General features: G+C 41.2%; 1 protein-coding gene across 1 annotated transcript in view; it reads left to right on the top strand.

Moving 5' to 3' along the window:
- PPARG (peroxisome proliferator activated receptor gamma) overlaps positions 1-16,674 on the top strand; it is a 119,506-nt gene that overhangs the window by 60,531 nt on the left and 42,301 nt on the right. The window contains exons 2-4 of the mRNA XM_075320639.1: positions 4,211-4,460; positions 11,021-11,190; positions 15,476-15,614. Of these exons, the coding sequence (XP_075176754.1) occupies positions 4,226-4,460; positions 11,021-11,190; positions 15,476-15,614 (544 nt within the window). The 5' untranslated portion in view covers positions 4,211-4,225. The remainder of the gene's footprint in view (positions 1-4,210; positions 4,461-11,020; positions 11,191-15,475; positions 15,615-16,674) is intronic.

The raw sequence follows: 16,674 nt of genomic DNA, 5'->3' as shown, positions 1-16,674 counted from the left end.
CATCATACCATGATCTGTATTATCTCAGCTGCTGCGCTCTGTGAAGGCAGCAATGGAGATGACAGAGCTGAACTCATCATACCATGATCTGTATTATCTCAGCTGCTGCGCTCTGTGAAGGCAGCAATGGAGATGACAGAGCTGAACTCATCATACCATGATCTGTATTATATCAGCTGCTGCGCTCTGCAAAGGCAGCAATGGAGATGGTGGAGCTGAATTCATCATACCATGATCTGTATTATATCAGCTGCTGCGCTCTGTGAAGGCTGTGATGGAGATGACAGAGCTGAACTCATCATACCATGATCTGTATTATCTCAGCTGCTGCGCTCTGTGAAGGCTGCGATGGAGATGACAGAGCTGAACTCATCATACCATGATCTGTATTATATCAGCTGCTGCGCTCTGTGAAGGCAGAAATGGAGATGACAGAGCTGAACTCATCATACCATGATCTGTATTATATCAGCTGCTGCGCTCTGTGAAGGCAGCAATGGAGATGACAGAGCTGAACTCATCATACCATGATCTGTATTATATCAGCTGCTGCGCTCTGTGAAGGCTGCGATGGAGATGACAGAGCTGAACTCATCATACCATGATCTGTATTATATCAGCTGCTGCGCTCTGTGAAGGCAGCAATGGAGATGACAGAGCTGAACTCATCATACCATGATCTGTATTATATCAGCTGCTGTGCTCTGTGAAGGCAGCAATGGAGATAACAGAGCTGAACTCATCATACCATGATCTGTATTATATCAGCTGCTGTGCTCTGTGAAGGCAGAAATGGAGATGACAGAGCTGAACTCATCATACCATGATCTGTATTATATCAGCTGCTGCGCTCTGTGAAGGCAGCAATGGAGATGACAGAGCTGAACTCATCATACCATGATCTGTATTATATCAGCTGCTGCGCTCTGCAAAGGCAGCAATGGAGATGGCGGAGCTGAACTCATCATACCATGATCTATGTTATATCAGCTGCTGCACTCTGTGAAGACAGCAATGGAGATGACAGAGCTGAACTCATCATACCATGATCTGTATTATATCAGCTGCTGCGCTCTGCAAAGGCAGCAATGGAGATGGCGGAGCTGAATTCATCATACCATGATCTGTGTTATATCAGCTGCTGCACTCTGTGAAGACAGCAATGGAGATGGCAGAGCTGAACTCATCATACCATGATCTGTATTATATCAGCTGCTGCGCTCTGTGAAGGCAGCAATGGAGATGACAGAGCTGAACTCATCATACCATGATCTGTGTTATATCAGCTGCTGCGCTCTGTGAAGGCTGCGATGGAGATGACAGAGCTGAACTCATTATACCATGATCTGTATTATCTCAGCTGCTGCGCTCTGTGAAGGCAGCAATGGAGATGACAGAGCTGAACTCATCATACCATGATCTGTGTTATCTCAGCTGCTGCGCTCTGTGAAGGCAGCAATGGAGATGGCAGAGCTGAACTCATCATACCATGATCTGTGTTATATCAGCTGCTGCGCTCTGCAAAGGCAGCAATGGAGATGACAGAGCTGAACTCATCATACCATGATCTATGTTATATCAGCTGCTGCGCTCTGTGAAGGCTGCGATGGAGATGACAGAGCTGAACTCATCATACCATGATCTGTGTTATCTCAGCTGCTGCGCTCTGTGAAGGCAGCGATGGAGATGACAGAGCTGAACTCATCATACCATGATCTGTGTTATCTCAGCTGCTGCGCTCTGCAAAGGCAGCAATGGAGATGACAGAGCTGAACTCATCATACCATGATCTGTATTATCTCAGCTGCTGCGCTCTGTGAAGGCTGCGATGGAGATGACAGAGCTGAACTCATCATACCATGATCTGTATTATCTCAGCTGCTGCACTCTGTGAAGGCTGCGATGGAGATGACAGAGCTGAACTCATCATACCATGATCTGTATTATCTCAGCTGCTGCGCTCTGTGAAGGCAGCAATGGAGATGACAGAGCCGAACTCATCATACCATGATCTGTGTTATATCAGCTGCTGCGCTCTGTGAAGGCTGCGATGGAGATGACAGAGCTGAACTCATCATACCATGATCTGTATTATCTCAGCTGCTGCGCTCTGTGAAGGCAGCAATGGAGATGACAGAGCTGAACTCATCATACCATGATCTGTATTATCTCAGCTGCTGCGCTCTGTGAAGGCAGCAATGGAGATGGCAGAGCTGAACTCCTCATACCATGATCTGTATTATCTCAGCTGCTGCGCTCTGCAAAGGCAGCAATGAAGATGGCAGAGCTGAACTCATCATACCATGATCTGTATTATCTCAGCTGCTGCGCTCTGCAAAGGCAGCAATGGAGATGGCAGAGCTGAACTCATCATACCATGATCTGTATTATCTCAGCTGCTGCGCTCTGTGAAGGCAGCAATGGAGATGGCAGAGCTGAACTCATCATACCATGATCTGTATTATCTCAGCTGCTGCGCTCTGTGAAGGCTGCGATGGAGATGACAGAGCTGAACTCATCATACCATGATCTGTATTATATCAGCTGCTGCGCTCTGTGAAGGCAGCAATGGAGATGGCAGAGCTGAACTCATCATACCATGATCTGTATTATCTCAGCTGCTGCGCTCTGTGAAGGCAGCAATGGAGATGGCAGAGCTGAACTCATCATACCATGATCTGTATTATCTCAGCTGCTGCGCTCTGTGAAGGCAGCAATGGAGATGGCAGAGCTGAACTCATCATACCATGATCTGTATTATCTCAGCTGCTGCGCTCTGTGAAGGCAGCAATGGAGATGACAGAGCCGAACTCATCATACCATGATCTGTGTTATATCAGCTGCTGCGCTCTGTGAAGGCTGCGATGGAGATGACAGAGCTGAACTCATCATACCATGATCTGTGTTATCTCAGCTGCTGCGCTCTGTGAAGGCAGCAATGGAGATGACAGAGCTGAACTCATCATACCATGATCTGTATTATCTCAGCTGCTGCGCTCTGTGAAGGCAGCAATGGAGATGACAGAGCTGACCTCATCATACCATGATCTGTGTTATCTCAGCTGCTGCGCTCTGTGAAGGCAGCAATGGAGATGGCAGAGCTGAACTCATCATACCATGATCTGTATTATCTCAGCTGCTGCGCTCTGTGAAGGCAGCAATGGAGATGACAGAGCTGAACTCATCATACCATGATCTGTGTTATCTCGGCTGCTGCGCTCTGCACCGGCGGCAATGACCAGTGAGTAGAATAGCAGCGTTTACTGGCTCCACTCAGGACAGGAGACAGTGGGGACTGGTTGGGGGAGACATGCAGAAAGCCAGTCACCGTCACTATCAGCGCTCCCCTCCGGCCTGAAGATGAGGCTGAATGAAGACCCCTTCTTTCATCTCAGATTGATTTGTGTATAAGACAATGTGTATTATAAAACAGTCCCTCCATGCAAATAATATCCGAAAATATACCCACAGGATAACCCGCTGTACAGTATATCACAGAAGTCAGTACACCCCTCACATTTCTGTAAATATTTTATTATATCTTTTCCTGGGGCAGCACTGCAGCTCTGACCCGGTGATAAAATGTGCAGTGTCAGTGTGCAGCTTGTATACAATGTGCAGTGTCAGTGTGCAGCTCTGACCCGGTGATACAATGTACAGTGTCAGTCTGCAGCTTGTATACAATGTGCAGTGTCAGTGCGCAGCTTGTATACAATGTGCAGTGTCAGTGTGCAGCTTGTATACAATATACAGTGTCAGTGCGCAGCTTGTATACAATGTGCAGTGTCAGTGTGCAGCTTGTATACAATGTGCAGTGTCAGTATGCAGCTTGTATACAATGTGCAGTGTCAGTGCGCAGTTTGTATAACTGTTCAAATTTGGTGTCCTCTAAGTAACTCAATACACAGCCATTAATGTCTAAACTGATGGTAAAAAAGTAAGTACACCCCTAAGACGCACATTGTGCCCTTGGTGTGAATATTTTGTGTGGCTGCCATTATTTTTCAGTACTAGCTCTTCACAGGAGCCGCCGGATCCTCTTCATCCTCCGTGACGACATCCCGCAGCTGGTGGATGTTAGAGATCTTGCGCTCCTCCACCTTCTGTTTGAGCAAGTGTGGGGTGTACTCACTTTTATTATATACGATTTTTAACCTCAAAATGATACTATTTTTCACAGCCTGTTAATAGGTGATTCCCTCTTTTCCAGGACACAGCCGCAGTCATGGTGGACACGGAGATGCCGTTTTGGGGGATGAATTTCGGCATGCCCGCTGTAGAGCTTGCTGGCATTGAGAACCATTCACATGACTTTGACATTAAGCCATTTGCAACCGTGGACTTTACAAGTATTTCTGCTGCCCAATATGAAGACCTTCTAGAAGACAAGACCTTCCTCTGCCGAAACGAGCAAATGGACGCGGATTACAAGTACGATCTGAAACTGCAAGACTGCCAAAGTATGCGCCAAATTCCATGTTCATGATTGTCTCCGGAGCCCTGTATAATTATTACCCTCATGTCATAAATGTGATTGCTCAATAATGTACAGGATAAAAGAGGTGGAAGACATGCCCCGAGGCCCCGAAACTGCATCAGGACGGAAGCGGGACGATCAAACCGGAGGGGTCACGGCATAAATACACTGGAGGGTTATGTTGGTATATGGGGTGGATATGTACACTGGAGGGTTATGGTGGTATACAGGGTGAATATCTACACTGGATGGTTATGGTGGTATACGGGGTGGATATCTACACTGGAGGGTTATGGTGGTATACGGGGTGGATATCTACACTGGAGGGTTATGGTGGTATACAGGGTGAATATGTAGACTGGAGGGTTATGTTGGTATACAGGGTGAATATCTACACTGGATGGTTATGGTGGTATACAGGGTGAATATCTACACTGGATGGTTATGGTGGTATACAGGGTGAATATCTACACTGGATGGGTATGTTGGTATACAGGGTGAATATCTACACTGGATGGGTATGTTGGTATACGGGGTGAATATCTACACTGGATGGTTATGTTGGTATACAGGGTGAATATCTACACTGGATGGTTATGTTGGTATACGGGGTGAATATCTACACTGGATGGTTATGTTGGTATACGGGGTGAATATCTACACTGGATGGTTATGTTGGTATACAGGGTGAATATCTACACTGGATGGTTATGTTGGTATACGGGGTGAATATCTACACTGGATGGTTATGTTGGTATACGGGGTGAATATCTACACTGGATGGTTATGTTGGTATACGGGGTGAATATCTACACTGGATGGTTATGTTGGTATACGGGGTGAATATCTACACTGGATGGTTATGTTGGTATACAGGGTGAATATCTACACTGGATGGTTATGTTGGTATACAGGGTGAATATCTACACTGGATGGTTATGGTGGTATACAGGGTGAATATCTACACTGGATGGTTATGTTGGTATACGGGGTGAATATCTACACTGGATGGTTATGTTGGTATACAGGGTGAATATCTACACTGGATGGTTATGGTGGTATACGGGGTGAATATCTACACTGGATGGTTATGGTGGTATACGGGGTGAATATCTACACTGGATGGTTATGTTGGTATACAGGGTGAATATCTACACTGGATGGTTATGGTGGTATACGGGGTGAATATCTACACTGGATGGTTATGTTGGTATACAGGGTGAATATCTACACTGGATGGTTATGTTGGTATACAGGGTGAATATCTACACTGGATGGTTATGGTGGTATACAGGGTGAATATCTACACTGGATGGTTATGGTGGTATACGGGGTGAATATCTACACTGGATGGTTATGGTGGTATACGGGGTGAATATCTACACTGGATGGTTATGTTGGTATACAGGGTGAATATCTACACTGGATGGTTATGTTGGTATACAGGGTGAATATCTACACTGGATGGTTATGGTGGTATACAGGGTGAATATCTACACTGGATGGTTATGGTGGTATACGGGGTGAATATCTACACTGGATGGTTATGGTGGTATACAGGGTGAATATCTACACTGGATGGTTATGTTGGTATACAGGGTGAATATCTACACTGGATGGTTATGGTGGTATACAGGGTGAATATCTACACTGGATGGTTATGGTGGTATACAGGGTGAATATCTACACTGGATGGTTATGTTGGTATACAGGGTGAATATCTACACTGGATGGTTATGGTGGTATACAGGGTGAATATCTACACTGGATGGTTATGGTGGTATACAGGGTGAATATCTACACTGGATGGTTATGGTGGTATACAGGGTGAATATCTACACTGGATGGTTATGGTGGTGTACAGGGTGAATATCTACACTGGATGGTTATGGTGGTGTACAGGGTGAATATCTACACTGGATGGTTATGTTGGTATACAGGGTGAATATCTACACTGGATGGTTATGGTGGTATACGGGGTGAATATCTACACTGGATGGTTATGGTGGTATACAGGGTGAATATCTACACTGGATGGTTATGTTGGTATACAGGGTGAATATCTACACTGGATGGTTATGGTGGTGTACAGGGTGAATATCTACACTGGATGGTTATGGTGGTATACAGGGTGAATATCTACACTGGATGGTTATGGTGGTATACAGGGTGAATATCTACACTGGATGGGTATGTTGGTATACGGGGTGAATATCTACACTGGATGGTTATGGTGGTATACAGGGTGAATATCTACACTGGATGGTTATGGTGGTATACAGGGTGAATATCTACACTGGATGGGTATGTTGGTATACGGGGTGAATATCTACACTGGATGGTTATGGTGGTATACAGGGTGAATATCTACACTGGATGGTTATGGTGGTATACGGGGTGAATATCTACACTGGATGGTTATGTTGGTATACAGGGTGAATATCTACACTGGATGGTTATGGTGGTATACAGGGTGAATATCTACACTGGATGGTTATGGTGGTATACAGGGTGAATATCTACACTGGATGGTTATGGTGGTATACAGGGTGAATATCTACACTGGATGGTTATGTTGGTGTGACACTGAAGGGTTAATGTCCGTGACACATGTTGCCGTGTGGCCCTATCCTTATATTTACAGGAGTAGTCTGAAAGGTGAACAACAAATACATTTTTTCCCAGTGGTTAAAAAAAAAGACATTTTTAACAATTTACAGATTTTATTGCAGAAATTTCTGTGACTGAAAATTCATCTGAATGGTCTTATCTGAGAGGAAAGTCGCAGAACCTTCCGCAGTGTAATCCTCAGCATGTGAATTCACCCTAATGGGGTATTTAGTACGCTTAATTTATGTGTTTAGTACATTTTTAACATTACAAGTCTTGCGATAAAAAGATCAGATAAATCCAAGATTCCTCTTAGAGTCACATGATGTGTAATGTCAAAAAAGCCACTAAAAACGCGACACACATGACCTAACAGAGGGAATATAACAATAGTGATTTATAGAAGAAAAATGCCACAAACTGCCAAAAAAACACTATACATAGAGCAACACTATACAAAGAGCAACACTATACAAAGAGCAACACTATACATAGAGCAACACTATACATAGAGCAACACTATACATAGAGCAACACTATACATAGAGCAACACTATACATAGAGCAACACTATACATAGAGCAACACTATACATAGAGCAACACTATACAAAGAGCAACACTATACATAGAGCAACACTATACATAGAGCAACACTATACATAGAGCAACACTATACAAAGAGCAACACTATACAAAGAGCAACACTATACATAGAGCAACACTATACATAGAGCAACACTATACATAGAGCAACACTATACATAGAGCAACACTATACATAGAGCAACACTATACATAGAGCAACACTATACAAAGAGCAACACTATACATAGAGCAACACTATACATAGAGCAACACTATACATAGAGCAACACTATACATAGAGCAACACTATACAAAGAGCAACACTATACATAGAGCAACAGTATAAATAGAGCAACACTCTACATAGAGCAACACTATACATAGAGCAACACTATACATAGAGCAACACTATACATAGAGCAACACTATACAAAGAGCAACACTATACAAAGAGCAACACTATACATAGAGCAACACTATACATAGAGCAACACTATACATAGAGCAACACTATACATAGAGCAACAGTATAAATAGAGCAACACTGTACATAGAGCAACACTATACACAGAGCAACACTATACAAAGAGCAACACTATACATAGAGCAACACTATACATAGAGCAACACTATACATAGAGCAACACTATACATAGAGCAACAGTATAAATAGAGCAACACTGTACATAGAGCAACACTATACAAAGAGCAACACTATACAAAGAGCAACACTATACATAGAGCAACACTATACACAGAGCAACACTATACATAGAGCAACACTATACATAGAGCAACACTATACATAGAGCAACACTATACATAGAGCAACACTATACAAAGAGCAACACTATACATAGAGCAACAGTATAAATAGAGCAACACTGTACATAGAGCAACACTATACATAGAGCAACACTATAAATAGAGCAACACTATACAAAGAGCAACACTATACATAGAGCAACAGTATAAATAGAGCAACACTATACATAGAGCAACAGTATACATAGAGCAACAGTATAAATAGAGCAACACTCTACATAGAGCAACACTATACATAGAGCAACAGTATAAATAGAGCAACACTCTACATAGAGCAACACTGTACATAGAGCAACAGTATTAATAGAGCAACACTATACATAGAGCAACAGTATAAATAGAGCAACACTCTACATAGAGCAACACTATACATAGAGCAACAGTATAAATAGAGCAACACTGTACATAGAGCAACACTATACATAGAGCAACACTATACATAGAGCAACACTGTACATAGAGCAACGCTATACATAGAGCAACACTCTACATAGAGCAATACTATACATAGAGCAACAGTATAAATAGAGCAACACTATACAAAGAGCAACAGTATAAATAGAGCAACACTATACATAGAGCAACACTCTACATAGAGCAACACTATACATAGAGCAACACTATACATAGAGCAACACTGTACATAGAGCAACACTGTACATAGAGCAACACTCTACATAGAGCAATACTATACATAGAGCCACAGTATAAATAGAGCAACACTATACAAAGAGCAACAGTATAAATAGAGCAACACTATACATAGAGCAACACTCTACATAGAGCAACACTATACATAGAGCAACACTCTACATAGAGCAACAGTATAAATAGAGCAACACTGTACATAGAGCAACAGTATAAATAGAGCAACACTATACATAGAGCAACAGTATAAATAGAGCAACACTATACAAAGAGCAACAGTATAAATAGAGCAACACTGTACATAGAGCAACACTATACATAGAGCAATAGTATAAATAGAGCAACACTCTACATAGAGCAACACTATATAAAGAGCAACACTCTACATAGAGAAACACTATACATAGAGCAACACTGTACATAGAGCAACAGTATAAATAGAGCAACACTCTACATAGAGCAACACTCTACACAGAGCAACACTATACATAGAGCAACACTGTACATAGAGCAACACTGTACATAGAGCAACACTATACATAGAGCAACACTGTACATAGAGCAACAGTATAAATAGAGCAACACTCTACATAGAGCAACACTCTACACAGAGCAACACTATACATAGAGCAACACTGTACATAGAGCAACAGTATACATAGAGCAACACTATACATAGAGCAACACTGTACATAGAGCAACACTATACATAGAGCAACACTATACATAGAGCAACACTGTACATAGAGCAACACTATACATAGAGCAACACTATACATAGAGCAACACTGTACATAGAGCAACACTTTACATTGAGCAACACTTTACATAGAGCAACACTATACATAGAGCAACACTATATATAGAGCAACACTATACATAGAGCAACACTATACATAGAGCAACACTCTACATAGAACAACACTATACATAGAGCAACACTGTACATAGAGCAACAGTATACATAGAGCAACACTATACATAGAGCAACAGTATACATAGAGCAACACTATACATAGAGCAACACTATACATAGAGCAACACTGTACATAGAGCAACACTGTACATAGAGCAACTCTTTACATAGAGCAACACTATACATAGAGCAACACTATATATAGAGCAACACTATACATAGAGCAACACTATATATAGAGCAACAGTATAAATAGAGCAACACTATACATAGAGCAACGCTATACATAGAGCAACACTATACATAGAGCAACGCTATACATAGAGCAACAGTATAAATAGAGCAACACTATACAAAGAGCAACACTATACATAGAGCAACGCTATACATAGAGCAACACTATACATAGAGCAACGCTATACATAGAGCAACGCTATACATAGAGCAACGCTATACATAGAGCAACACTATACAAAGAGCAACACTATACATAGAGCAACGCTATACATAGAGCAACACTATACATAGAGCAACGCTATACATAGAGCAACAGTATAAATAGAGCAACGCTATACAAAGAGCAACACTATACATAGAGCAACACTATACATAGAGCAACACTATACATAGAGCAACACTATACATAGAGCAACACTATACATAGAGCATGATGTGATTGTAAAAATACAAAAATCACAAACAGAAAAAAACACTTGTAAAGTGCAAAGAATAGCATCTATTTCCGGCTCCCAGTAAAGGCATTGTGTGTGAAGGGGCCACGATATTACTTTACATTGCCTTAATTTTGATTTCGGATTGTATAGGATTGGTACACGTATATTGATGTATCACCTTTCATTGTTTCATGGCTTCTTACAAACATTCATCCTATAAATGTAATTGTATCTTAAAGGCGATGTTTCCTGCAATGATTTATTTTTCCTTCTTTTTCATCAGACACAATAAAATTGGAGCCTCCATCTCCTCCCTATTATTCAGACAAGTCTCAGCCGTTCCCCAAATCTCAGGACGAGGCCTCCAACTCCTTCATTGCCATCGAGTGTCGCGTGTGCGGTGACAAAGCCTCGGGGTTCCACTATGGGGTCCACGCGTGTGAGGGCTGTAAGGTAACACCTTGTACTTTGCTGTAAATCTATTATTGTATAGTAATCGGCTGTGATATTCCCGGCCATTTATCCCTGGTCCGCACCAGGCATACTTTTCTGTTTTTCCGTACATGCGGTTTCATGAGCTGTATATTTTTTTCTTGTTCGTATATTCTAGTGATTTTTGCGTTTTGGTTTTTTGGTGGTACATGGGGCGCCATTTTTATGTCACCGTTATATTACCTTTTTTTTGCTGATGCTGGTGGAGAGATTATGGAAATAAGTGTCTGTTTTTATTTTATGACCATAGAGGACCTCTAAAATACATTTAAAAACTTGTTCCCCATTCTGTGACAATTATCTCATGTCAGAAAATAAATTTTGAGGCACATTTCTGTATTGAAATATTTGTATTTTCCACTTCTTTCCCCTGTAACCGGGGCTGGTATATTGTCCCGAGTTACAGGGGAAATGCAGGTTCCTGTCTCCTAAGAGCCAGCTGCCCCTGCTCCATCCCTATACACAGTGATGCCATGAGCGCTGTATATGGAGGAGCAGCGCCTCCTATTACTGTGTATACAGTGCTTCTGTAGCAGAAGACATTGGCGGTAATAAGCGGTCTGTGACTTCTCTATGGAGATTGCAGCTGTCTCTTACAGCAGATCCAGCAGCATTGGAGGAGCCAGGCTCATATTGAAGTTACATAAAGAAAATGATACTGGATTTCTTACACATTAACATGGTCACTTATTAAAGGGAATCTGTCAGCAAATTTTACTCCCTAAACTATTGATGTGTGCATGGAGCGCTTTCACAGTCAAGTCCACTGCTATCTTTACATGACCGCTCTGTTCCTCCATTAATGAGAAATTAGTGTTTGAATTGATATGTAACTGAGACTGTAGATCTGAAGCCTCCGTCACTCCAGCTCTATTCCTCACCCAGCTCTGCATGCTCTTGCATCATAGATGGCTCCTTTGCCTGAAGTTACACAGCACAGAGTCTGTCAGTCATGCAGGAGGAGGTGTGGCTTAGTGGGGAATAGACCTGGAGTGACAGAGGCTTCAGATCTACCATAGTCATTTACATATCAATTTAAATGCTGATTTCTAAATAACGAAGGAATGGACCGGCCGTGTAAAGTTACTGCTGGGCTTGTGTTTGAAAGAGCTACATGTGCATAGAAATAGTTTGGGGAGTAAAATCCGCTGACAGATTCCCTCTAATGTCCTGTTCTTATTATTCAGTGCTCTCATAGCACAGTCACTTAATTGTATCTTCTTCCAATAACAAAGCTGCAGCCTGTGTGGTCCGAGGCTGACGACCTCCTGTCATTCGCTGCCGTTCCCATTGTAAACAGTAGGAAAATTAAATACAGCTCATTTACCCTGCTGATTGCACGAGGCAAAGTCTGGGCTGTAGGAAACAAAAAATGCAACAAATGCAAAAATCCGTCACAGTGAAGTCCGGCATCTTCAGAAAGTGTCACAACCTCGTGATTACGGGATTTGTTCTTATGTTGCAATTTGTTTTGCTTCATGAAAAATATTAAATCTCCTGTTACTGCATGAAACCTCCAGCGAGCTGCTCCGGCCACATTAGATATTGCTATACGCCCCGCTGACTGCATGGGGTGCGGTTTTTATGCTTTTTTTGTCACGTGTTTTACTTGTGCTTTTTTTTGTCATGTGTTTTACTTGTGCTTTTTTTTGTCATGTATTTTACTTGTGCTTTTTTTGTCACGTGTTTTACTTGTGCTTTTTTTGTCACGTGTTTTACTTGTGCTTTTTTTTGTCACGTGTTTTACTTGTGCTTTTTTTGTCACGTGTTTTACTTGTGCTTTTTTTGTCACGTATTTTACTTGTGCTTTTTTTTGTCACGTATTTTACTTGTGCTTTTTTTGTCACGTGTTTTACTTGTGCTTTTTTTTGTCATGTATTTTACTTGTGCTTTTTTTGTCATGTGTTTTACTTGTGCTTTTTTTTGTCATGTATTTTACTTGTGCTTTTTTTGTCATGTGTTTTACTTGTGCTTTTTTTGTCATGTATTTTACTTGTGCTTTTTTTGTCACGTGTTTTACTTGTGCTTTTTTTGTCACGTGTTTTACTTGTGCTTTTTTTTGTCATGTATTTTACTTGTGCTTTTTTTGTCATGTATTTTACTTGTGCTTTTTTTTGTCACGTGTTTTACTTGTGCTTTTTTTTGTCATGTATTTTACTTGTGCTTTTTTTGTCATGTATTTTACTTGTGCTTTTTTTTGTCATGTATTTTACTTGTGCTTTTTTTGTCATGTATTTTACTTGTGCTTTTTTTTGTCACGTATTTTACTTGTGCTTTTTTTGTCACGTGTTTTACTTGTGCTTTTTTTTGTCATGTATTTTACTTGTGCTTTTCTTGGCATGTATTTTACTTGTGCTTTTTTTGTCATGTGTTTTACTTGTGCTTTTTTTTGTCATGTATTTTACTTGTGCTTTTTTTGTCATGTGTTTTACTTGTGCTTTTTTTGTCATGTATTTTACTTGTGCTTTTTTTGTCACGTGTTTTACTTGTGCTTTTTTTGTCACGTGTTTTACTTGTGCTTTTTTTTGTCATGTATTTTACTTGTGCTTTTTTTGTCATGTATTTTACTTGTGCTTTTTTTTGTCACGTGTTTTACTTGTGCTTTTTTTTGTCATGTATTTTACTTGTGCTTTTTTTGTCATGTATTTTACTTGTGCTTTTTTTTGTCATGTATTTTACTTGTGCTTTTTTTGTCATGTATTTTACTTGTGCTTTTTTTTGTCATGTGTTTTACTTGTGCTTTTTTTGTCATGTATTTTACTTGTGCTTTTTTTTGTTATGTATTTTACTTGTGCTTTTTTTTGTCATGTATTTTACTTGTGCTTTTTTTGTCACGTGTTTTACTTGTGCTTTTTTTGTTATGTATTTTACTTGTGCTTTTTTTTGTCATGTATTTTACTTGTGCTTTTTTTGTCACGTGTTTTACTTGTGCTTTTTTGTCATGTATTTTACTTGTGCTTTTTTTGTCATGTATTTTACTTGTGCTTTTTTTGTCATGTATTTTACTTGTGCTTTTTTTGTCACGTATTTTACTTGTGCTTTTTTTGTCATGTATTTTACTTGTGCTTTTTTTGTCATGTATTTTACTTGTGCTTTTTTATGTCAAGTATTTTACTTGTGCTTTTTTGTCATGTATTTTACTTGTGCTTTTTTTTGTCATGTATTTTACTTGTGCTTTTTTGTCATGTATTTTACTTGTGCTTTTTTTTGTTATGTATTTTACTTGTGCTTTTTTGTCATGTATTTTACTTGTGCTTTTTTTTTGTCACGTATTTTACTTGTGCTTTTTTTTGTCATGTGTTTTACTTGTGCTTTTTTTGTCACGTATTTTACTTGTGCTTTTTTGTCATGTATTTTACTTGTGCTTTTTTTGTCACATGTTTTACTTGTGCTTCTTTTTGTCATGTATTTTACTTGTGCTTTTTTTTGTCACATGTTTTACTTGTGCTTTTTTTTTGTCATGTATTTTACTTGTGCTTTTTTTTTGTCATGTATTTTACTTGTGCTTTTTTTTGTCATGTATTTTACTTGTGCTTTTTTTGTCACATGTTTTACTTGTGCTTTTTTTTTGTCATGTATTTTACTTGTGCTTTTTTTTTGTCATGTATTTTACTTGTGCTTTTTTTTGTCATGTATTTTACTTGTGCTTTTTTTGTCACGTGTTTTACTTGTGCTTCTTTTTGTCGTGTTTTTTTCAGCATACCGGACCCATTTTTTGTCTGTGACGGTCTGTACAATCCTTGTAAGAATAAATCTCAGTTTCTTCTATCAATGAAACAGAAAACATGGGTAACACACGTATCTCACTGGTGCGCTGTCCGTTTATTGTTTCCACGAGGCCATGACTTACATTGTGCAATTTGAACTGCAACAAGGATTCAGATTAGGACTCGTCTCCATTTTATAGAAGAAACCTTAAAAGGCGCTTTTATTATAATGGGTCCAAAAATTATCCATAAAAATAACGGACACGTTCCAAAAAAATGATGTGTGAAACCAGACTTGGGTATTCAAGGAGAAAAGGGAGGCTGCCTGACTTTACAGTGATATTTTGCACAGACAATAATTGATTATTGCACTATACAGGGTGAAATAAAACAGTAACTCCAACCTATAGAATAATCAATAATGGGAAATACAAAAGTACAAAGCTGCTGGTTTCTATAATGGGATAGACTAGCAAGAACAAGAGGCAAAAAGAAAACCTTTCCCTTCTTGTTAAAAACGCTGATCTTCCTCTTTCCAGGGATTCTTTAGAAGAACAATCAGATTGAAGTTAATTTATGAACGATGTGAGCTGAATTGTCGAATTCACAAGAAAAGTCGCAACAAATGTCAGTACTGCAGGTTCCAGAAGTGTCTGTCCGTCGGGATGTCCCATAATGGTGAGTTGGTTGATTTGTTGCTGAAAAGTTTAGTATGAGTCAATAGGAGTAAATATCTATATATATAATTGCCTTATTCTGTCTGTCTGTCTATCTGTCTGTCTGTCATGCTCCAAAATTGTGTCCTTACGGTGACACAAAGCTGATTGGCCGCTGGGCTCGCCATGGCCCCGCCCCCCCACACCGATTGGCCGCTTGCCCAGGTTGCGCCCCCACACGGATTGGCCAGCCGCTCGCCCAGGCTCCGCCCCCCCACAGATTGGCCTCTCGCCCCGGCACCCTGCAGGCATTGGCAATTCGGCCACGCCACGCCCCCCCCTCACGCAATGCACGCTAGCTCTGGCCCCGCCCCCTCCCTCCCCCCGCGCATTCCCCGAACTGACACGGCTGTCACCGAGGTGAGTACTGTACTCACCCCCCCCCACCCCCCCTCCCCCGCGCATTCCCCGAACTGACACGGCTGTCACGGAGGTGAGTACTGTACTCCCCCCCCCCCCCGGCCCCCGTTCGCACGGGAGTGGTGTGGATACGTTGGTAACCATGCTCGCATGGTTACAAGCGCATCAAGGTCCTGCTGCGGCGGAAGATCCACACGCACACACATAACAGCACACACACAAACATACACACACATCAGATCACACTCACTCTCACACACACCTCACACTCACTCTCACACACACCTCACATCGCATCCACACACTCACAGCATCCGGAGATATCGCTTGCTTCTCGGCCGCGATACTGTGCTGTTGTGACCTTCCAGGACCTGACGGAGGATCACATGGCCAGAGGCATGTGGTATCTCCGGATGTTGTGAGTGTGAGCGCGTATGTGCGATATCGTCAGTGTCTGTGTGTGTGAGTGTATGCGATCGGGTGTGTGTGAGTGTATGCGATCGGGTGTGTGTCAGTGGATGCGATCGGGTGTGTGTCAGTGGATGCGATCGGGTGTGTGTCAGTGGATGCGATCGGGTGTGTGTCAGTGGATGCGATCGGGTGTGTGTGAGTGGATGCGATCGGGTGTGTGTGAGTGGATGCGATCGGCTGTGTGAGTGTCG

This window comes from Anomaloglossus baeobatrachus, chromosome 8 (genome assembly GCF_048569485.1).
Source record: "Anomaloglossus baeobatrachus isolate aAnoBae1 chromosome 8, aAnoBae1.hap1, whole genome shotgun sequence".
In the NCBI taxonomy this organism is placed as follows: Eukaryota; Metazoa; Chordata; class Amphibia; order Anura; family Aromobatidae; genus Anomaloglossus; species Anomaloglossus baeobatrachus.
Note: the sequence above shows the minus strand (reverse complement) of the source record. Positions and strands in the feature narration are given on the sequence as shown.